Here is a 25,379-nt window from a genome sequence, read left to right on the forward strand (position 1 = left end):
GTTGCAGGAGGAGGGACTATACATGAAAGGCATTGTTAACTGTTATCACACGCACGCACGCACATGCGCACGCACGCACGCACGCACGCACGCACGCACGCACGCAGTTCTACCCATCAACAGGTCAGTTCTGGACAGAGGTAATCAGAGATGAGATGAGCTGAGCTACCAAGGTCAATATTGGTCCATTATGGTGCTGTATCAAAACCTTTCAACATGTTGAGCCTGTGTGTGTGCGTGTGCGTGAGAGAGACAGCTAGAGAAGGGGGGGGGGGGGGGTTGAGATCAAGTGAAAAATAGAGAGGATAAACCAGAGAATAAAAAACTGAAATGAGCAGAGACAGAGGGAACAAGAGAGACAGTTGTTATGATATAGGACAGATAACTCAATAATCATATGGTTATGGCATAACTTTTAATATGAAAACAATTCAAATACCTGAGCAACAATTAAATATCTGTTGTATTCAATACACAATGCAACTCTTTAGGGTAAAAAAGCTTAATTTCCATCCACCAGCTGTCTAAAAACCCGGAAGAGACGCCGGCAGACAGCTTCTTTTGTCCGTGCATGGAATCTTAGGTGTGCTTACACTGTCACAGGGTCAGGGCTGTTTCCACACGAGCTCCCACGACTGCTGGAAGGACACGGCGGAGGTGGTGGCATCTTGGTTTGAGTCACCAACGTCACCGGGGCTCTGCACGCCGTGTGCGTTGGGGTCGTTGACGGCGCCGCTGTACGTTACCATGGCGTGGTGGTCGTCGCCGTGCGACACGGAGGTGCAGCCGTTGCTGCTGCTGTTGTCTGAAGCCGAGGCTGAGCAGGCGGGGTAGGCCGACAACGAGGCCTGGGGCTGGAGTGGATCGCTCATGCCCAGGTTTGGAAGGACGTTCTGGGACATGAGGCCGGCCATGTGCTGGGTGAGAAGCTGATGGTGCTGCAGCCTCCTCTCGCTCCAGTCCTCCTGTGGCTGCCGGTGGATCTTCATGTGAGCATTACGGGACTTGATCTTATAGAACATTCTAGAGAGAGACAGAGACACAGACACAGACAGAGACAGAGACACAGACACAGACACAGACACAGACACAGACAGACACAGTAAGCTTGGAACTTGTAATGGTACATGGCTATACGAGCAGCAGGGAGGATGAGAAGCAAAGACATTCAAAATGTCAACCATCAGTTGAACTGAAGCCACAACCGCCCATGTATGGTGGTTCGTCCCATTATCTCATCGGTTGTACTCACTTGCCGCACAGTTTACAGGGGAAGAAGCTGGCCAATAAGGGTGCAGGAAACGCCCTGTCCAGTCCAAGCTGGCTGTTCATTGGTTGAGGGAAGGTTGCCACCTGTAAAAGACAGGGCCAACTGCAATCATTACAATTTAGGCATTTAGCAGACACTCTTAATCCAGAGTGATTTACAGTAAGCACAACACGTGTGTGTGTGTGTGTGTGTGTGTGTGTGTGTGTGTGTGTGTGCGTCAGAGAGTGTGTAGGTTGTCACTATAAAGAGGCAGAAGTGAGTATCTAACAAGAAACACAGGTCTCCGAGCTGGAAATGATCCAATGATGGTTTGATTATATACACACAAATCCGGGGGTCATAGAGGAACCCTTGTATGTATGCATGTTTGCACGTGCATGTGCACACGTGGATACTTTTATTTCTCAATTTCCCCTGGCAATAGTCACGATGAGTATTCCTTTGGGCTTAGGGTTAATATTAGGTTTAAATTCAAGGTAGGCTTGGGGCTACAGAATCAAAGTACTGGAGTAAGCCATCAAAAACATTACCAATGTGTGTGTGTGTGTGTGTGTGTGTGTGTGTGTGTGTGTGTGTGTGTGTGTGTGTGTGTGTGTGTGTGTGTGTGTGTGTGTGTGTGTGTGTGTGTGTCTGCGCGCGTGTGTGTGTGTGTACCATGACCCAGCTGCTACACAGCTGTGCTAGCCTGAGCAGAAACATGACTCGACAGAATGACAACTCAAACTTGCGGCCTATGTGCTCGTGTGTGTGTGTGTGTGTGTGTGTGAGCGACATCTGCCCCTATTGACCTTATGCACACCGCAGCCATGTTGCCAGCAAGGTGGTAAGTAGATTCAATTTCCCATTGACACCATTCATCCAAACAGAAAAGTCCTATCTGATTGTATTAAACGACGTCAAACTCACCAACATTGCAGCTGCATGAAAAGCTTGTATTATCCTCTTTCTATCTGCAAAGTGTTTGTTTCATAAAAATTCCACCGTAGACACGTTATGAGCTACTTCCTTCCGTGCATTTTTTTCCCTAAGTGTTGGAGTTTAGAAATGCTCGTTGACTATCACTCAACGGCCCATGCGTACCACCTGTTTTGAATTTGCACATAATGCAGGAGGTTGCTTTACTGATAACGAGCGCTTTCAAACTCTGACTCTTACTCCATACCTGGATTGGTTCCTCTTTGGGAAGGCATGTTACCGGAAGGTTCCTTCAGGTATCTAAGCTGGAACATGAGCTGAGCTCAGTGTTCTCCATAAACACACAATGTCCTGTATTCCAGGCCTGGGCCATGGCTCAGTGGTCCAGGCACCTTGGCTGGTAATCCAGTCTGGCAGTGTGCCGCGGGTTCGACTCCCAATCCCGACGGCCTTTACTGCATGTCTCCCCCCCCCATCTCTCTCCCATTTCCTGTCAGCATACTGTCTGTCCCTCCATAAAAAATATAAAATAAAGGCAAAAGCCACAAGAAAAAAAGTCCTGTATTCCAAACACTCTACCCCGAAGCACATGTCATGTCATGTTCTTGGTGTGTGTGTGTGTGTGTGTGTGTGTGTGTGTGTGTGTGTGTGTGTGTGTGTGTGTGTGTGTGTGTGTGTGTGCATGCAGGCTTGTCCCACAGGAGACATGTTGATGTGATGTGAAGTGAAAGCGTGATAGCGTGATAAATATTGTTAATCGCCTGGGTATTTGTCGTATCCAACCAAGGGCAATGTTCAATTATGACATGCCCATTATCCAGACACGAGGTTTTATGTAGTTAAGGAGTGCCAGTTGGAGTGCCAGCTGCGTGATAGCGATAACATGGTAGATATATAAATATACAGTTCAGTTCTTGCAGGTATATATACTGTATGAGAGTGGTTCCCAAACTTCTTTTTATGTTAAGGACCCTCATTTGAAAAGATATGCCAAGGAACCCCATGAGAGAAGATTTTTACGGCTCTAGCAGTGATTCTCAACCCGTTTAATTTCAAGGACCCCCAGTTTGACATCCATTCATCTACGGACCCCTATTTAATGGCATATATATCTTTGGGACCCCCCCCAATTTATTTTGTAAAATCAATTTTAATTTAACTCTGAGTGTACAAATGGAGCCAAATGGACCCGGATTTGGTTCCATTTGTCCACTCTCAGAGTTACAGACCCATAAGGGTCCATTTGGTTCCAAACTATCATTTAGCTGGGTGACCCCTGGAACTCCCTCAAGGACCCCTGGGGGTCCCCGGACCCCACTTTGGGAACCACTGCTGTATGAGAGTGACAGAGGAAAATAGAGAGACAGAGAGAGAAATGTGAAAACAGGAATGGAAAGAAACCAAGAGCAATGCTGGTACTACTAAACGTTAATGTCTGCACTCTGTACTAGGAGAACAGCGGTCGGCTGTACTTTTTGACATTTCAACTTCGAGGTCCCTGTGCTGTGAGACAGGCACACTTCGACACCCTTCACGTCCTGTCTTACCCTCGCCTGCTGCTCCATCCCTTCTCCATTTATTTCCTCCTCCTCTACTTTCCGTTTCCGCTGCTTCTTGAGACGTCTTTTCTGCAGGAAGTAGAGCTCAACACACTGACGTGCACTCTTTGTCCTCACCTGTAACACACATGCACGCATGCATGCACACATGCATGCACGCCACACGCACACACACACAGGCACACATACACAGAAACACACTAATCAGCATTGTTGCTTCCCTGAACACAGAGGCCTGGATGGAAGATGTAGTCATGGTTATGTATGGTGCCATCTAGTGGTGTGCTGAAGTGCTGCTGGTACCCAGGTTTATGGCCACCAAGATGCCAGAAACCAATATATCTTACACAATGTTTGTGTGAGACTCACTTTTACTGTAGTTATTGTAAGTAGTTAGCATTATTATTTCTTTATAATTTTTTGTTGTTGTTGTTGAAAAATCTAATTGCTACTGTATAGGTTGTGTATGAATTGAGATTGGAACACCGAACACTGTTGTGTTTCAGTGTCACAACAAATATTTATGACACTGAAATGGGCAACGCATTTTGGGCGGGAACCCCTTTTGGTGTTTTAAGCATTATGTTGTACTTTACCTGTTGAAAAATAGCAGATCTACAAGCTCATAGCGTGGCACCGAGTGCCGTGCTACGAGCTTGTAGGTCTGCTATTTTTGAAAAATCATGAAAATGTGTCGCAAATTTGGAATATATATTCTTTCAGAGTGAATGTTTTTGACTCAAATCTTTGCTTCTGGGAGGTCCCTGGATCAACATTTTTTTAGATCGGCGGTTCTGGGGCTCATTGACATGAAAATGTTTGAGGACCACTGACATAGAAACATAGGTATTTCAGAAAACTGTCAGGATTTAGAAGACATTTGTAGAATCGTCTTCACTGCAGGTCTAAATGGGTTAATTGGATATAGCAGTGAGGATGTGATGCCAGGCTATAGTACCGTGTTCTGTATGAGAGAGAAGTCTTTGCCGTAACACACAAGGGCAGTGTTGAAGAGATCCTTCTCACTGTCTGTCCAAAGGTCACTACCTAGAGACAGGGAGACACAAAAAAGGAGAGAATTAATGAGGGAGGAGAGAAAGAGAGAGAGGACGAGGGGGGCAGACATTAAGGATTTGAAAGAGAGAGAGAAAGAAGATGAGAGGAAAGGGAAAACAGGAACATTCTAAAGTTGCAATTCCTAACTGTAACACTTGCTATGCATCCCATGTCTATCGTGCATTATAAACATACTTATAATGCATTATAATCGGCTAATATCACTGTGTAATTATAGTTATAATAATCACACCTGTGTGAAGTGAGGGGCGCTAATATATTAAAGTCTAACTCATGTTGATTAGGTGATGTAATGGTGATATAAAACAAACGGTGCCAACACAAACATTAAACACCATTAACAATAAAGAGACAATATGACGTAATGAGGGACAATATGAAGTAAATGTTCCCTTCATTGTCAATGGCGTTTTTAAAACAAACAACAAACATTAAACCTGTATATAATGCATAAATACTGCTTTATAACAATAATCATAGGACATTAAAAAGCATTCTGATCCCCAGACCCCAGTCATAAGCCTTCCAACTGAAATGTACACCGCACATACTGGTCTGCCACCCTCATATAAGGGTATAGGTTGTGGGAACTATAGCTAAAAGATATAGTATAGCACAGCAGGTTGCTGCCTGCCCTGCAGTGTAACATCTGGGTGTAGCTGTGAAATAAAAATAAGCCAGCCAAATTTAAACACGTGGACAAAGTCACCCACAGACATATCTTGGGCTCCCCATGCAGAACAAGTTATGTCAACAGCATCTTCTACATCAGGCAGAACAAAAACATACACTATATACCTCCCGTCGTGCTCAAAGTATGAAAGGTAGACCTGTGTTTCTTGAAAACGCACATACCCAGAATAAACAAAATAAAGTGTATCTAAAGTACATAAGTGAAATGCCAAAATGTGTGACCTCTCTGACCAGACATCACCTTGAGAGCAAACAGCGAACACAGAGATAGAGGCGTTGGAGTCGTGTGTCACCAATAGAGGGTATGCGCGTGACATCATCATCAAACCCGGAAGTTATGCAGGAATGCCTACTGACTCGTACTGAGTGGCAAAAAACTACTTTCTGGCCTTGACAGCCCATGCATCCAAACAGAAAAGTCCTATCTGATTGCATTAAACAACGTTAAACAATGTTAAACTCACTTTGCATGTTGCTTTGCCACTCGATTTGCCACTCGATGTGCCATTTACTTTAAGCATGCGCATACCCTCTATTTGTAATTCAATGTAGTGATTCAATCGCCACATCAACAGATAATAAATACAATCACTGTGATTGTTGTCACACAGAGAGAGAGCGACAGCTAAAAAAAGAGAGAGAGGAGAGAGAGAGCGACATAGAGAGAGAGAGGGGGGGGGGGGGGAGGAAGAGAGAAACCATATTGTTTCTGTGTATAATTGCCACACTAGTAATTAATTACACCTGTGTGGCTCGAGTGTGCTCTGCTGTTGTTAAGGTTGTAAAAGAAACAGGTCTGACTCGTCTTGGCTTGAATTCTATGGGGACATGAACTCCCTACTCCCAGTCCCACCATGTAAGAAGAAGTCATTGGGAACAACAGAGAGAGCTCTGTGCACCTATGGCTGGTCTCTGGCAGACCAACACAGCCACCACATACTGAGGGCAGAGAAGAGAGAGGGGCAGGAGGGAGGGCCAAACAGAGACATTGAAAGAGAGACAAAGACAGGGAGAAATACAATGCTACTACTAGCCAAAGCTGCACAGTCGCATACTGTACTGCTCGACCTACCTGGAATACAATGCCTACCATTATATGTATAACCAGTGGGAAAGGTATTATATATTAGGCTATATATTTCCCTTGCTCATACAAATAATGACATTCATTGCCAGATGACTAAAATATGTTATTTTTGTTACCTGTGCTTTCCCCTTGTTCTACATTCAACACACTTTGTATGTGTGTCAGATTGTATGACTCGAGGCCCTCCTTTTCTTTCATTTTGACCATGAATGCAGTTGCATTGGTTCTATGCGTTAAATCAACAACAGACATTCAGCCCTGCATGAGACGGACACTAATTAGCCCGTGTCTGTGAAGCCTTTTGAGCTGCAATGAAAACAGGCAAAACAGTGAAAACAGTGACATCTGCTGGCAAATCCCACATGGGAGTGGTCATACAAGTCATACATGGGATTTGCTGGCTCTTATGACTCCACAGGAAAATCAGAGCACTTGTTTGAGCCAAAAAACCCATAATACCTGGCTTAGACGTCAAAGTGTGTATGGTGGATGGTGGATCCCAAAGTTCCCTCATGAATTATGCTGCAATTAATCTGTCCCTGCTCCTGCACAGAGGTTAATCTGCGTGATAAACCAGGTATGTCATCATCATTAGCAACATGAGCACCACCCATGACAGATGTTTTGGTGGATTAGACCTACGACAGCTTCAGAGAGGCTCAGACGTAAAATGGGGGCATCCCAGAACCACCCTCGACCATAATGGATTAATCACACATGAACTATGTTGCAAATTAATGTCCTTTCTCTCCATTTCCTTTACCCTGTATGTCGATGGGAAAACATACATCAGGGGAGAAAAAGCCTTCAAATCATCTCTAAACTGGAAAGCATTCAGTAGATTGTTAAAGGGTCATTCCACTCATTTTCAACATTTTACTATGTCATTAATATAAAAAAAATCACACCCGTGTGAACTGAGTGGTGTAAGGTTTTATATAGCATGATAGAATCATCATGATGATTGTGGCAGCGGTGGCCGAACGGATAGCGGCGCGGTCTAGATACCGGAAAGTTCCCAGTTCGAATCAGCCGTCCGACACGTTAAAATTACCACCGCTGAAATGCCCTTGAACAAGGCATCAACCACTACGATGAAATGTGTTCTATGAGCAGGGCCTGGCTGGAAACAAGTTCTTGAGCTTAGCCCAGATACCCTGGGTAAATATAGATTTCATTTCATTTTCATTTCATCAGCTGCTCTGACGTAATGTCTGACGTTAAAGATCTTTGGCTAGGTAGACTCGTCTTCTGATGTGATGATTTGTGACCATGAAGTTGATTCAGCTGGAGTTTTTGTCCGATGTGAGGTATTATATAAGGTAAGGTATTATATAGCCTGATCAGCTCTGATCTGACGTAATGAAATCACACCTGGATGTGATTTCACAACTGGCTTTTTTTGTGCAGAGAAAATGACCATGGTTGCTACGGTCATCCAGTTCACCCGGGTGTGATTTAATTACGTCAGAAATTATTTTGAACATAGCAACCATGCTCATTTTCTTCTGCACACAAAAGCCAGTTGTAGGAGTGGTTTACACCACTCAAAAAGGTCCCCCCATTCTGTTTCCTTGAACTGTAAGTATGAAAAAAATCACACCTGTGTGAACTGAGTGGTGTAAGGTCTTATATAGCCTGTCTGACGTAATGAAATCATGTCTGACGTAATGAAATCACACCCGGGTGAACAGGGTGAACATAGCAACCATGCTCATTTTTTCTGCACAGACTAACAAAGCCAGTTGTAGGAGTGGTTTACACCACTCAACAAAATCATTAACATGGTGAAACACATCTTGATGACATCATCAAGATGTATGTATTGCTTTTGTTGCTTTGTTTCTTATTGTTATTGCTGTTTTACTGTTGACCGTGTGTTCTTGTTTTATTCTATTATTTTATTGTATTGTACAGCACCTTGTAACGATTGTTTTGAAAGGCTCTTTATAAATAAAATGACCTCACCTATACCTTACCATCTACTTGACTATTTAGACCTGAGATGATTCTAAAAGAATCTTCTAAGTTTTCTGAAAACAATATGTTTCTGTCAGTGGTTCTCAAACATTTTCATGTCAAGGACCCCCAAAAATATATGTAATTGGCCGCTGACCCCCATCTGAAAATATGTTGTTCCAGGGACCCTCCAGAAGCAAAGATTTGAGTTAAAAATGTTCGCTCTGAGAGAATATATATTCAAAGATTTGCGCCACATTTTCACGATTTTTCAAAAATAGCAGACCTACAAGCTTTCAAACATTACCAGAATAGTGATAATCCTCTGTGGGTGCAGGCTGAGAGAAGAGGAGCATCTCCAACGTAGCCTGCAAGACAGACACATGAAAGCATGGAGGGGTTGAGGGAGGCATTGATTGATTGAATTATACAAACCCCCATCTGAAAATGTGTTGTTCCAGTTAATTAAAACACCTTATCTTACATAGATAATAACACTAGTCGAATGGTTACACAGGTTTTAGTCACAGGCGCTATACAACTCAGGCATATGTCTTGCTGCACTACATGATATGGCAGCCCCAGTGGCCAATGAGGCGTCTACATACGGCCAAGTGGCCAATGAGGCATCTACATACGGCCCAGTGGCCAATGAGGCGTCTACATACGGCCCAGTGGCCAATGAGGCGTCTACGGCCCAGTGGCCAATGAGGCGTCTACATACGGCCCAGTGGCCAATGAGGCGTCTACATACGGCCCAGTGGCCAATGAGGCGTCTCTACATACGGCCCAGTGGCCAATGAGGCGTCTACATATTTATGTCCATGGAATAAACAAGTTACCATTGTGTCTCCCTGACAGTGATGTAGACAGTGCAGAGCCAGCTCTATGTTACTGCCCCCTCCTGGTAGGCAGCTGGAACTACACATTGACAACAGGCTCTCCACTACGCACGCACCCACGCGCACGCACACGCACACGCACACGCACACACGCACACACACACACACACACACACACACACACACACACACACACACACACACACACACGTTCAATAATTCAATAATTCATGAAATGTGTCACAAAATCATTCATTCAATGTATGACATGTATCATCATCATTACTATGCAATCCGCTTATGTGTTACAGCTATTATTATTGTTATTTAAGTATTTTTTGTCCTGTCACCTTGAAGTTGTGAGGTGTTACTGTTACCCTGCTCCAGCTGCTCCCGCGGTTTCCACAGCAACCGTTCCCTGGGCGACGCCTTGTTTGGTGACATGGCCCGTGACTCCTCCCACTTCAGGGCACGTGGAGGGAGATCTGCCTGAAAGTCAGGACCAACGTTGATGCACCTGAGAGAGAGAGAGAGAGAGAGAGAGAGAGAGAGAGTTATTAACCCATTTAGACCTGAGGACAATTCTACAAATGCCTTCTAAAACAGTTTTCAGAAAAAAACCAGTCGTTCTCAAACATTTTCATGTCAAGGACCCCCAAAAATTATATGTAATTGGCCTCCGACCCCCATCTCAAAATATGTTGTTCCAGGGACCCTCCAGAAGCAAAGATTTGAGTTAAAAACGTTCGCTCTGAAAGAATATATATTCGAAATTTGCGCCACATTTTCACGATTAAAAAAAAATAGCTAAAGTATAACATAATGCTTAAAACACCTAAAGGGGTTCCCACCCAGAATGGGTTTTATGTTATCATTTGAATTTTGTTATGTCATGTCTATGAATTGATTGCATAGAGCCTAAATGGAAACAAGACCGCAAGGACTTCTTTTTTGGTGCTATATCCCTGGACTTTGGACTAAGTGTTTGACTGCATGTACTCTTGCTGTTTACATTTCTGTCTAATAAACCAATCAATCAATAAATCAATCAATAAATCAATAAATCAATCAATCAATCAATCAATCAATCAATCAATCAGCTATTAGCGTAAGACTGAGCAGAAAGGATGAACAACAAAAAAACACCACCACAAACTTAAAATAATTGCATTGTTGTTGTATTATATGTTCCAAGAATAGCTACAATAGAAGATCTACAAGCTCATGCATCTGATGCTTTGTGAGCTTGTAGAGCAGATATTTTGTCGCTTGACGAAGTACATAGGGTTTAAGTGGTTAAGCAAAAATCCCCTCTCTGTTTTCTTTTTTGCGTTTCTTTTTTCCACTCATGTGCTATTAGTATTGTTATGACTACATGCCTATACTTACGGTAAGTGCTATTAGTATTGTTATGACTACATGCCTATACTTACGGTAAGTGCTATTAGTATTGTTATGACTACATGCCTATACTTACGGTAAGTGCTATTAGTATTGTTATGACTACATGCCTATACTTACGGTAAGTGCTATTAGTATTGTTATGACTACATGCCTATACTTACGGTAAGTGTTATTAGTATAGTTATGACTACATGCCTATACTTACGGTAAGTGCTATTAGTATTGTTATGACTACATGCCTATACTTACGGTAAGTGCTATTAGTATTGTTATGACTACATGCCTATACTTACGGTAAGTGCTATTAGTATTGTTATGACTACATGCCTATACTTACGGTAAGTGCTATTAGTATTGTTATGACTACATGCCTATAGGCCTAGTATTGTTATGACTACATGCCTATACTTACGGTAAGTGTTATTAGTATTGTTATGACTACATGCCTATACTTACGGTAAGTGTTATTAGTATTGTTATGACTACATGCCTATAGGCCTAGTATTGTTATGACTACATGCCTATACTTACGGTAAGTGTTATTAGTATAGTTATGACTACATGCCTATACTTACGGTAAGTGCTATTAGTATTGTTATGACTACATGCCTATACTTACGGTAAGTGCTATTAGTATTGTTATGACTACATGCCTATACTTACGGTAAGTGCTATTAGTATTGTTATGACTACATGCCTATACTTACGGTAAGTGCTATTAGTATTGTTATGACTACATGCCTATAGGCCTAGTATTGTTATGACTACATGCCTATACTTACGGTAAGTGTTATTAGTATTGTTATGACTACATGCCTATACTTACGGTAAGTGTTATTAGTATTGTTATGACTACATGCCTATACTTACGGTAAGTGTTATTAGTATTGTTATGACTACATGCCTATACTTACGGTAAGTGCTATTAGTATTGTTATGACTACATGCCTATACTTACGGTAAGTGTTATTAGTATTGTTATGACTACATGCCTATACTTACGGTAAGTGTTATTAGTATTGTTATGACTACATGCCTATACTTACGGTAAGTGCTATTAGTATTGTTATGACTACATGCCTATACTTACGGTAAGTGTTATTAGTATTGTTATGACTACATGCCTATACTTACGGTAAGTGTTATTAGTATTGTTATGACTACATGCCTATACTTACGGTAAGTGCTATTAGTATTGTTATGACTACATGCCTATACTTACGGTAAGTGTTATTAGTATTGTTATGACTACATGCCTATACTTACGGTAAGTGTTATTAGTATTGTTATGACTACATGCCTATACTTACGGTAAGAGTTCACAGGCCTTCCCTTCCTCTCCGCTGCTCGCTGTCTGTTCTTCTTCAACATGGAAGGATGAAAGGGAGGCGTAGAGGCCTGTGCCTCTGCGCTTTGGGTTGAGGATCGGACGCGGGATGTAGTGGGCCTTCCTGAAGCCCCTGCTGGAGTGAAGCACGCTGGGAAATGGAGTTCCAGTGTAGATCTGCAGGGTCGCATTCTGTCAGAGGATAGCAAACAGGTTAGATTTTAGACAGCTCTGCCACTTGACAAGTATTGAGACTACTTTTTTGTTCCTTCTTAAGCCAGATTCAGGGTTGCGCACCGAATCTGGTGATTTGGACAGATCCTTCACCAGCTGATTTTAGAAGATTTAGCACACTTTCCTGGCGGTCTTAAATGTAATATGTGGTTATAGATATTTTAGATTTTAGAAGTGAGCCCAGTGTTTCCTGATGTCATGGACACTGGGCTCACTGCTAAAATCTAAAATATCTAAAACCACATATTATACACAGATAATAAAAAAAGACCCCAGGAAAGTGTTCTAAATCTTCTAAACGTCATTAACATTTATTTTTTTTGCAAAAAGGGTGAAGTGTCCCTTTAACACCGCATTTCCTACAATAACTGCATTGGGAACCAAATTAATTTGCCTGCAAGATTTTTAGATGAGGATATTAGAGAGACAGGAAACTGAGATCAGAGAGATCACCACATCTGAAGCCAGAATCGAACCACTCTGCTTTTATACTATTCATTTCATGTTTTACATGCAATTCAGTCTGCTTAAACTGTGTCTCCAGCTAAAAAGAAGCCAGTGCCAAACAATTCAGCAAATTTGTTTAACTGCAAATCCATGCAAATAACTTTGTTATTATTTACCCCCAAATGCCAAATCTTGCGTACAGTATACCTGATGTGATTGGCCGAGAGATCCATTCTGCACTTTGTGCAATGCCACATAAGGAGTGAGCCTCTTCCCTGCCTCGTAGCGTCGACTGGAGAGGTGGTGGGGCAGGATTTGGGAAGCATCGAGGGATGAACGGGTTGATAAAGGCGAGGAAGAGGAGGTGAAAAACGGTGCCTCTGGGGTCTGGGGACTGTTGTTGTGATTGGCTGACGGAGAAAGAGATAAAGGGAAGAAATTAAATGATGAGAACGCCTCGGGATCCACATGGGGAGCGGCATTGCCAGCCAGTGGCCTGCACAGATAGACACTAGGGGGTGCTAGAGCACCACCTGCCCTTGCCCTCTGGACAGCAATGTGCCCTTTTTTTGTAGAGTGTACAGTATGTGGACCATGGTGACATTGATCAATTCTTGATTTAAAAAAGCTTCTAATATATTATTTATGCCCCAAAATCTATAAATCTCACACTATTAAGGCAACCGGCCGGTTCCACGCGCTGCACAATTGGTGCCCTTTTTTCACTTGAGCACCTGCCCCTCTAAATGTGCACGCCACTGTAGCCTGTGATGTCAGTCGTCTATGACAGGGGCTTTTCAACTGAATGAGGGACCACCACCCTGACTTAGAATGAACTTGGGGACCACTCACTGTTGTGTTGGGGTTGGGATATGGGCTAAGATCAGTGTTGTTTTTGGCAGCAAAATTTGATTTTAGTTTTAGTCATAGTCTCTTAAATAGTTTTCATTTAGTTTTTGTCACATTTTGGTCACCTGAAATGTTCTAGTGTTAGTCCAGTTTTAGTCGACTATAAGTGTCATAAGATTTTAGTCGACGAAATCTACAGTTGATTTAGTCGACTAAAATGTGTTTTGACAGGCCTTGATGTCGTTGTAATGGCAGATGTTACACTTTGGTTGCATGCTGAAAATAGCAGATCTACAATCTTACAACGCGTCGCGTTGTAAGATTGTCGCGTCTAGTTTTTATTTGACGACAAAATTGTCAATATATTTAGTCATAGTTTTAGTCATCATGGCTTAGTTTTTATTTCATTTCCATTTAGTTTTAGTCAGTGAAAAAAGGTAGTCGGCGAACAATTTTCGTCTTAGTTTTAGTCGACAAAATCAACACTGGCTAAGATGAGTGCTTTTGTAACACTTGCTAGTTGCTATGCGTCCCATGTGTATACTGTACATCCCACAGAAATAAAGTAACACATTCCTCTCATGTTGGACAACATTGGATTATTTTGTTTCTCAACTGATTCTGACAGGACATTAGGTCTACTAGCCAGGATACAAAATCTACCCTAATCTGCTCACTGCTAATACCCTAAATTTGCCTTAATCCAAGATGGCCCTATTGATAACCTATTATAAGGCAATATTTTCTAAATTTCATTATGCTTTCAGTAGCATGTGACGTGTCAAACTAGGGGGTTTTCATGATTCTGAACCCATTCCAAGCATTAGTTTTACATGAAAAACACTCCTTGGACAATATTTGGCCATAGCCAATTACCCAAATGTCCCAAAAATGTGCTGATCTCATCAAATTTGTGATGACGTTTTTAGCCCAAGGAGTGTTTTTTGTGCAAAACTAATGCTTGGAATGGATTCAGCATCATGAAAACCCCCTAGTTTGACACGTCACATGATACTTAAAGCATAATGAAATTTAGAAAATATTGCCTTATTATAGGTTGTCAATGGTGGCATATTGGATTAAGGCAAATTTAGGGTATTTGCAGTGAGCAGATTAGGGTAGATTTTTTTATCCTGGCTAGTAGACCTAATGTCCTGTCAGAATCAGGTGAGAAACAAAATAATCCAATTTTGTCCAACCTCTGCCATTTAATTATTGGACTACACTCTTTAAAAAAACAACAACAACAGTATAATTCTAACATCATGACGACGTAGTATTTAAAAGACTATTTAGGGAGGACTTAAAAGTAGAAGTAGATCCAATCCGTTTTATGTCTAGGGGCAACCCATTCCATGCAACAGCTGCAGAATACAAAAAAAGAGGCCACGCGCACGCACGCACGCACGCACGCACGCACGCACGCACGCACGCACAAACTGCCTTATACCTGTCAGGTTGCCATATTCACCGAAATGGGAGGATCTCAGGTGGCCCTCAACGATGCTCTCGGAATCTCCTGTCTGCGGTGGCAAGCAGTGAGACTGCAGCGGAAGCTTCCATATCACTCCAGAGGGGGGGACAGACGGCAGGGACTGTACGTGTGGGGGGAAAAACTGGAGCATACCAAGTGGTCCTAACCCCTTCAACGCTGAGTATCCGACTCCCCCAAATGAGTCCACGTTGGTAGGGGAGAGGGAGAAGGGAGGCAGTGGTGTGGGAGGGGGGCTAAGAACGGAGGGCATATGGTGCGAGGCGGGGGGAGGAGAGGACAGAGAAGGGAGAGAGGGAGAGCTTGAGGGAGGATGGCGCGAGTCAAACGGCATGTCCAAAACACAGCTGGCGTGGCTTGACGACGTGATCAGTCCGGGACCTTCTTCTTCTTCTCCCTTTCCCGGCCAAAACCTCCACATGTGGCCCATGGGATCACTGATCAGGGGGAATCCTCCTCTCTTCCGCTGGGAGAGAAACGCCTCGGAGAACGAGTCCAGCTTCTGGGTGTGCAGTGGTTGACACGTGGCGGCAGAGGCCGCGGGTGTCTGAGAGTCTCTGCATCGGTCGGCCCCGGGCTCCACGGCCTGACCTGGTGACGGGAACGGAGTCAACCAGCTCCCATAAGGCTTCAACTCGGCGGAACTCGACGGATCGTCACCGCGACTCCAGCCGGATCCAAACTCCTCCTCTCCCCCTCCTAAATGACTCTCAGTTGACTTAGCGACGCTAAATGCACAGGTAGAACCCCGGTGTTTAGAATAGTGGCTCATATTAGCCTCTCTGCAGTAAACCCACTTGTCTTTAGCCTTGCAGCTAAAGTCGTCGTCCGCCTCGACCTTGACAGTGGCAAAACCGTCGATGCCATCTCGTCCGTCCTCGCTCGCACTGCAGCTCCTGAAGTAATGGAGGTCATTTTTGTTACCCGTTTTATAAAAGTCCTCGACTGGACTATTGCGACTGGACTCCCCCTCGTCCCAAGACTGACCCTTGTTATAGCCATCGTACCAGCTGTTAAAATGGCTCTTCAACCCACCGTCCCCGTCAAAATGACTTCCTACAATGGCATCTCCATCCGGGCCGTTGCCACTCACGCTCACATACCCTACGCTGTCCGCGCTGCTCTGCCCGCTCACGCCTGGGAAAATGTTTGGAGTGGAGATTGAGCCAGACGACGACACCACCCGTCTACTTCCGTACTGCTCCAGGGGGTCAAGGGGAGGTTGGGAGGAAAAGTATCCCAGCTCAGGACTCGGGTAGTTGGGGATTGTCACATGGAGAGAAGGGCGGTGCAGGTGCTGATGGTTGGAGTAAGGATGGATGGATGAGCGATCTTCCATGATTCACCTGTGTGAGAGAAAGAGAGTATGTATTTATAGATTTTTCTGCATTTTTCTGTTTAATTTGGCTTTTTGTCCTAAAGGACAAGTGAATGCAAAACATTGAAATACTGTATTGCTGCCATTTGTTTCAAAAGATTATCCAAAGCTAACCTTTCCTATGTGTAGATTAACTATTTCCGACAGCAAATGTACACATCTCATGGTTTTGTAAGATAGATTTCTCTCAGTTGCAATGTAACACAGCTCTGTTTATACACAGTTCTTTATTCCCTTTTAATTGTACATACAAATTTTTTGTTTAGTTTGTATTGTTTCAATTTTTGCATTGGCAATGTATGTTTTCTCATGCCATTAAAGTCTCATTTTAGTCCGGCTGCCGGAGTAGGAACTTTGGTATAGTCTTTTTTATTGGCCTAAAATTTCGTCTATATACATACATTCATGAATCCACTTGCTGACCGGCTGTTAGTATTGGGCACTTTTTTTTTTTTTTTTTCCATTAACATCCTATGGCAGGCAAAATTGTCAAAAATGTCAAACTAGGGGGTTTTCATGATTCTGAATCCATTCTAAGCATTAGTTTTGCACACTCCTTGGTCAGCACATTTGGGCAAGTGGCTATGGCTGTTTTTAGCCCAAGGAGTGTATTTTGTGCAAAACTAATGCTTGGAATGGATTCTCAATCATGAAAACCCCCTAGTTTGACATGTCACATGCTACTTAAAGGGGCATTCCACTCATTTTCAACATTTTACTATGTCATTAATATACCTTAGAGCTGTCGTGTGGAAATAATAAAAAGGTCCCCCCATTCTGTGTTTCCTAGAACTGGAGGTCTGGAAAAAAATCATTAACATGGTGAAACACATCTTGATGATGTCATCAAGATGTGTTTCACCATGTTAATGATTTTTTTGTTAATGATTTTTCTAGGAAACACAGAACAGATGGACTTTTTGATTATTTCCACACAACAGCTCTAAGGTATATTAATGACATAGTAAAATGTCGAAAATGAGTGGTATTCCCCTTTAAAGCAAAAGGAAAGTTTTTGCCTGCCATAGGATGTTAATGGTAGGGTCACAAGAAACCCCTATAAAAAAATTGCCCAATACCGACAGCCGGTCAGCAAGTGGATTCATGAATGTATGTATATTATAGACAATATTTTAGGCCAATAAAAAAGACTATATACGAAATTTCCCACCTGTCCACCTCGGCTGCCGGACTAATTGAATCGAGAGAGCGGATGACACGCAGCAAAGAGCCTCAGGTCGGACGCAAGGGGGATTTGATCCCAGTCCAGCTGCAGGAAGGAATACAGCCATATTTATGTGGTAAGTGCTGAGCCACGGCCCGGGCCCAAAGAGAGATATTTTGTACAAAAGTAAGCCATGTCACATAAGCCATGCGCAAGAGGCCAACTTGAAGAAGTACACGACACGTATAGGCCTATATATACCTTCTGTTGTGCAATGCTAGCGTTCTCTTTCGATTACCACACTGTTGTAATTAGGGCAATGTCTGTGACAGACACACAGAGAGAGAAAGAGAGTGTGAGCGAGAGGAGGAAGAGAAAAAACAAGATGAATAAATGATTATTACGCACAAAATTCCGAATTTTGTCTTTCTTTTTTTACCAGTTCCTTTGATGTCTATATTTCCTCCCGTGTTCATTTGTCCTCTTGTTTCACATCTTCTGCCCGTCCAACATGATAGTCATAGTCTACTCAACATCCTTTCTCTCTGCTTTCGTGCTATCTCTAGAGTTCTCTCCTCTGCCATTGCTTTCTGTCCATTTCCCACTTTGAAAAGTTCTGTCTGTTCAAAGTCCCGCCCTCTCTCTCTCTCTCTCTCTCTCACACACACACACACACACACACACACACACACACACACACACACACACACACACACACACACACACACACACACACACACACACACACACACACACACACACACACACACACACACACACACACACACACACACACACACACTCTCTGTGGTGCCTGTGGTGTGAAACATCACTTCTTCACAATTCACATAACCCTTCAAGTGTGCTAGCACGCACGAGCGCGCACACACATACTGTACGCACACGCACGCACGCAGTCGCAGGTGTGGAAGGAGATCATAAGGTAACGATGTTGTCGCTGTCTCTCGTTGTCGTGGTAACCACATCCTGAGGAAACTAACAGTGACGGATCACCCTCCCATCTATCTTTCTCTCTCTCTGCCCCCCCCCCCCCCCCCTCCCCCAACACATGGCTTTATTGCCTCTCTCTCTCTCTCTCTCTCTCTCTCTCTCTCTCTCTCTCTCTCTCTCTCTCTCTCTCTCTCTCTCTCTCTCTCTCTCTCTCTCTCTCTCTCTCTCTCTCTCTCTCTCTCTCTCTCTCTTCTCTCTCTCTCTTCTCTCTCTCTCTCACACACACACACACACACACACACACACACACACACACACACACACACACACACACACACACACACACACACACACACACACACACACACACACACACACACACACACACACACACACACACACACACACACACACACACACACACACACACACACGCTTTGGGTAAACTGTTCGTTATGCATGGATCATTCTTACAGTATAGTGTTCTGTACCTATTTCATTTTAAGGTCTACACATAAATAGAAGGTGCCACAATATGAAACAGATCACTAGCATGCATAAAGGTGTGTGTGTGCGTGTGTGTGTGTGTTGGTGCGCGTGTGTGTGTGCGTGCATGTGGGCGTCCGCATAGATGTTTACGAGATCAAGACACTTGAGCTGAGTCAGTTGACAGGAAGTGAGAGAAGACGAAACAGGAAGGAAGACGAATTAATGGCAAACGTCGAGGGCTCAGGGAACCCTCTCAACAACCCCCCACGCAGTCTCAGAGACACACACACACACACACACACACACACACACACACACACACACACACACACACACACACACACACACACACACACACACACACACACACACACACACACACACACACACACACACACACACACACACTCTCTGTGGTGTGTTCTTCACAATTCGCAAAACCCTTCAAGTGTGCAAGGTTGGGCAAGGTTTTTTTTAAAACAATTGAGACCTTCCCTGTACTGTTTGAGGTGTATGTGTGTGCGTGTGCGCACGGGTCTGTATGCGTGCATGTGCATTTGTGCCTGCATGTGCAATATGATGTATACAATTCGTACATTCTTCTAATCAAAGGAGAAATGAGGAGAAAAATATTACTTGTTACAGTTAATTATGATTGATTGTTGATTCATTGATCATTAATTTCATATTCCATCCTGACAAGAGGGGCAGAATTTTCCTTCAGCTTCCCATAAATGAGAATTTACAGACCCAATCCTAAAGTAGGAGGCCACCACGTCGAAGGAGACCAAAAGTATAGTCTCAATAAAGTAAATGCAATAATTTACCTGAACATACTGAAGCAATTGCTTATACTAGTTACTTTGGCGATTTTAATTTTGATTACAAAACATACATTAACCACTTCAACCCTATACATTTCGGCCATTTGAAAATATCCAATCTACAAGCTCTCAATGCGAGCTTGGAGATGCTTGTAGTGAAATGGGACATTCTGCAACATGAATACTTTTACTTTTAGTACTTTAAGTACATGTTGATGCCGATACTTTTGTACTTTTACTCAAGTACATTTTCAATTCCGTACTTTTACTTGTAACAAAGTAGTTCTAAATTGCAGTATTGGTACTTTTACTTAAGTAAAACAATTGAGTACTTTTTCCACGGTCTATAGTCCTAGTGTAAAACCATGCAGCAGAGAACCACAGCAAGAGCTGATGACCGGATGGTTGATGTAATATCTTGTGTCACTACGACAGGTCTATGCAAAGAGGACACCAGCACTCAGTCATCACCCTGCTTAGAGCCTCTTGAAGCCCGTATCAAACGTCTTGTTTTGTATAAACACTGAGAAGCTACACACGTCGTACGCTGAGGTGTAACCTAGGCCGTGATGTTGCGGCTGAGATAAGATCCCATCAAGTGCTTCAAGTGCGTCTATGTTATGTCAACATGGTGAAAGGCAGCCCCACCAGACCATGCACATCTACGGGACAAGAAAACAACACCATGCAGTGCCATCTAGTCACTGTACATTATGATTCAAATCTGCAGAAACAGAAAAATAATGTTCTTTTTAGCTCGAGAAATCCTGTATTGGCCAATGCAAAAAAAAATTAGTTTCTTATTACCTTTTAAGTTGCCATTGTGAGCGCACACATGTCTGCTCTGTGTGTGTGTGTGTGTGTGTGTGTGTGTGTGTGTGTGTGTGTGTGTGTGTGTGTGTGTGTGTGTGTGTGTGCGTGTATGTGTCAGACTAAGACTGAGAGTCAGTCATGACTCATGACTGACGCACGGTGGTGGGTGGGGGGAGATGGTGGTGGGTTTTCGAAGCAGGGCTGCATGGGGACAACAGTGTGGGGGCGGAATGAGCTCAGATTCCCGGTATGCTCAACTCTGAACCTCCCCACCAATCAAGTGTTGATTTTGACACATTTTTTTATTTTTTATTTAGTATTAGTTTTTCGTCAGTGAAAAAAGGCAGTCGCTGAAAAAGTCAATTTCGTCAACGAAATCAACACTAGTACACCGTAGACCCGAAACTCCGGTGCTATACAGTAGATTGACATTTAGAGTTCTAATAATAATGATGAAGTACCGGTAGTTAAAAAATTATTATCTGTTTTGCGAGCCATATGGCATTACCATGATGCGAGTGAAGTGTCCACATGCCTTCCTGTACGAGACATAGACAGAGGAGAAGAAAATGGCACCATTTTATCATGAGCCTTAGTGAGGACTTTATATCTTGATTTCATGTACTGGTAAAGCAGCCAGTCATTTGGTAACCATATTATCTGGTTGTCGACGATGAGAGGAAACTGGTTAAGAAACTCGATGTGGTGTCCGGAAAGTTCACAGACACGAAACCAATAGACATTATGCGCGCACACGCACGCACACACGCACACACACACACACACACACACAACAAATAAGAGTGAAACGGAAGGTTCACTGTTGGATCCCAGGCTCCCCCTGAGTCAATGACCATTAAGTCCTCGAGCAAAAACACTGAACCCTATATATATTAACTGCTCCCGAGCAGGTTGGTACCTTACATGGTTTCCTGACTTTCTCTCCACTGTCGATGTGTGAATGCAATACAGTGCTTTAGACCAGGGGTTCTCAACGTTTTTGGCCGGGGACCCCCGGAAATGCTTTGGCAATGTCTCGGGACCCCCGCCCCGCCCCCTCCCGACCCCCAATATAAATTGACTGCTACAATAACCTTAAACCATTTTGGGCGGGAACCCCTTTTGGTGTTTTAAGCATTGTTATAATTTAGCTATTGAAAAATAGCAGATCTACAAGCTCATAGCGCGCCACCGAGTGGCGCGCTACAAGCTTGTAGGTCTGCTATTTTTGAAAAATCGTGAAAATAAAATAAAAATATATATATATATATATTTTTTGAAAATAATTTGGGGACCCCCTAAAATAATTTGGCGACCCCCCGAGGGGTTGCGACCCACGGGTTGAGAACCCCTGCTTTAGACAAAGGCGCTATACAGTAAATGCACCATTATGCATATTTACATAGGCTACTGTATGTGTATGGGAGAAGACCTTAAGAGGCGGCTGTTCATATAGCTACTGTGGAGTCAGTACTGCTGTATGGGGCCGAGACATGGACCCTCACAGTACAACAGGAAAAAGCCCTGGATCGAGTCTACACAAGAATGCTACGAATGGCACTAGGTGTCACATGGACAGACCGCATCAGAAATGTGGACCTCTATGGGGACCTACCACGGGTCACGGACAAAGTCAGAGAGAGAAGGATGAGGCTGGCAGGGCACTGCGTCAGACACCCAGAACTTGAGGCAAATAAATGTACCCTATGGGAGCCAACCCAGGGCAAAGCCAGGAGGGCAAAGAAGCGTACCACCTGTAGACGTGCTGCGGCGCGACAGCTTGGCTAACAACACTGCAGAGCTCAAGAACCTGATGTTGGATAGGAATTTGTGGAGGGGGCAGCGATCCAGGAATCCCGAGTTGGTGTTGGCTAGACCTCACTCTCGCAGCAACTAACTAACTGTACAGTTGGAGGCCATCGATATTGTCCTTTTCTTTTTGCTGAGGTTTGCGTGATCTGCGCAAAAGGACAGTTAACCCATTCTGGGCGGGAACCCCTTTTGGTGTTTTAAACATTATGTTATAATTTAGCTATTGAAAAATAGCAGATCTACAAGCTCATAGCGCCCCACTGAGTGGCGCGCTACGAGCTTGTAGGTCTGCTATTTTTGAAAAATCGTGAAAATATTTATTTCAGAAAACTGGAGGATTTAGAAGGATTTTTTTTTAAATGTTGAGGTCAGGCCTAAATGGGTCAAATGATAAGGGACAATATCGGTGGCACCCAACTGTATGTGTGTACACACAAATGTGTTACCGTTTTGTACCATCTGCATGGCATATAAATACATAGTAGCAGCTGATGAGATGGTGATAAAATGCAGGGACGTGTGGCTTTGTTGTGACACACTTACACACACAGCTGTGTGTAGGATAAAACCTCATGTCTGATCTGATCTCTGCAGTGGCGTGAAAGCACCTGTCACGCCTATACAAGCTTTAACTCATTCACCGCCACCAGGGGGCGCCAAAAGTCCCAGACCGCCACTATATATCTTTTATTTTATTTTATATATTTTTATTTTTTTCAAAAAAAAAAGTCTAAAAAAAAAACTAAAAGGACATCATGAAAAATAAGTTAAATAAGTCCTTGGCGACCATTGAGTTTTAACATACATGTTTTTTGACACAAAAAACTAGTCACAGTTTTTCACACACATTTATGGAGGTGTGGTTTGAATGTACTCTGAAGGTATTAAATGCACTAACTGAACATTCACAGTTTGCACACACAGCCACACAAAACAAATACGGTACACACATACAGTAATTGACCTCATAAAGATTGGTAATAGATAGATTCTGTTATTTGTAAATGGGTCTATTGTTAAAGGGAAAGTTTAAGAAATCCTATTGCTTAGGATGCAGCTAAAAACTCAATTGTTTAACTGATTTTGCCATTTTTACTTACTTTATGTCATCATCTTTTTGAATGCATTTTAAGCTTGGAGTCTGCAGTCCAATTTGGTTTTCACTTTCAGTCCAATAAGGTTTCACAGAGCCTATACCTACCGTATATCAAAAAGGAATCACTATGTGTGAATATTAAGGGAGCCATTTACTTCTTGCTTCTAAGAATTCAAGAGACTATGAGTCATAGTTTCTTGAATTCTTAGAAGCAAGAATGACTAAAAACTAAAATCTGAATTTTCTGTCAAAATCAACACTGCACGCAGGCTAGGGATGACAACAACACCATATCTCCTCTCCTTTTAAAGCATAGATTAAACAGAATCTTTGCAGCCACATTCAGAATTAGTCACACATGCTACATACTGTAAAAAGGCATACACATATCAACCTGTTGATTGCATCGTCGCTGTCCTGCAAAAAGTCTTAATAAATCAATGTTATAGAGCGTCGCAGTCCCGCCCCCTACCATGGACCAGGAAATGAATCCCAATGCATTTTTCCCATAGACATTTCAAAAAGTATTTATTTAAAGACGGTTACGCCACGGACAAAGCCAACAAAGAAGAAAAACAACAAAAAAAGTGTTGTAACCTGCCGTTTTTTTCTTCTTTCTAATTATTTGTTCGGCCCAAAAAATGGTGTTTGTTGTCATGATTTGTCACGACTCGAGTTGGCTTTGTCCGCGGCGTAAATGTCTTTAAATAAATACTTTCTGAAATGTCTATGAGGAAAATGAACGGAGAATCATTTCCTGGTCCATGGTAGGGGCGGGACTGCGACGCTCTATTGAACACCCTTTATACGTCTGTGTGAGGGTTTTACAAAATGTAATATTGAACCAATGATAAGTAATAAAAAGCTCTTCTGACTACTGGTAAACCTATAACTCCATTGGATCTTCAAACTGTCAGTCAAACCACCTAACTCCAACTTAGGAGATAGTTGTTATTTTCCCCATCATTGATTTGAATGAGAAGTCAGACCGAAAAAAACCTCTTAACTCCACTTGAGCTGTATTTGGGTAAGGTGATAATTTGTGGACACATTCAAGTATCTGACAATGTATAAAGTCACCATACCAACTTTGATGAGGCAGTATTGTGTCGTTCTAAAAACATATATATCATTTTGATTTGGTGGTCGGTGACCAGCCTGCGTTGAAGGCCTCGTTATGCTACTGATTGGCAAAATGCCCTGGAGTTGCTTTCAAGTCATTCTACTTTGCTTAATGTTAAAAGTTGAAACAAGAGCTCCATCTTGTGGAAATATCAAGTTATTGACACACACACACACACACACACACACACACACACACACACACACACACACACACACACACACACACACACACACACACACACACACACACACACACACACACACACACACACACACACACACACACACACACACACACACACACACAGAGAGAGAAAGTTGCACATCTAAAGACTTCATGAAAACTATTTTAGAATACTTTTGCTATTTTTACATTCAAACATACTGTTATTTTAGAATGCTTTTCCTGTATAAAAAACCCATTATGAATGCATGTATGCACTGTATAAGTATGAACGGATGAATGATGCAATACATTACAAGTAATCATTTTATTTGGTGACAATTTCACCTGAGAAGTGTCAACATTTCATGTTGAAAAATACTACAGCATTATAGACACTTATTATAA

The 25,379-nt window shown here is 42.8% G+C and overlaps 1 protein-coding gene across 1 annotated transcript; it reads right to left on the reverse strand.

Annotated features, from left to right (window-relative positions):
- Window positions 1-456: 456 nt before the first annotated feature.
- On the reverse strand, window positions 457-18,173 carry LOC306914311 (uncharacterized protein). The gene is made up of 11 exons (XM_079491308.1): window positions 18,138-18,173; window positions 15,114-16,501; window positions 13,022-13,224; window positions 12,117-12,325; window positions 9,753-9,919; window positions 9,403-9,506; window positions 8,868-8,928; window positions 4,703-4,791; window positions 3,733-3,861; window positions 1,253-1,353; window positions 457-1,023 (listed from the first exon to the last, which is right to left on the reverse strand). The coding sequence occupies exons 2-11, from the start codon at window positions 16,492-16,494 to the stop codon at window positions 606-608; spliced, it is 2,862 nt and encodes a 953-aa protein (XP_079347434.1). The 5' UTR covers window positions 16,495-16,501; window positions 18,138-18,173; the 3' UTR covers window positions 457-605.
- Between the last annotated feature and the right edge of the window lie 7,206 nt (window positions 18,174-25,379).

The sequence above is a fragment of the Electrona antarctica genome, assembly GCF_951216825.1.
Source record: "Electrona antarctica genome assembly, chromosome: 21".
Lineage (NCBI taxonomy): Eukaryota > Metazoa > Chordata > Actinopteri > Myctophiformes > Myctophidae > Electrona > Electrona antarctica.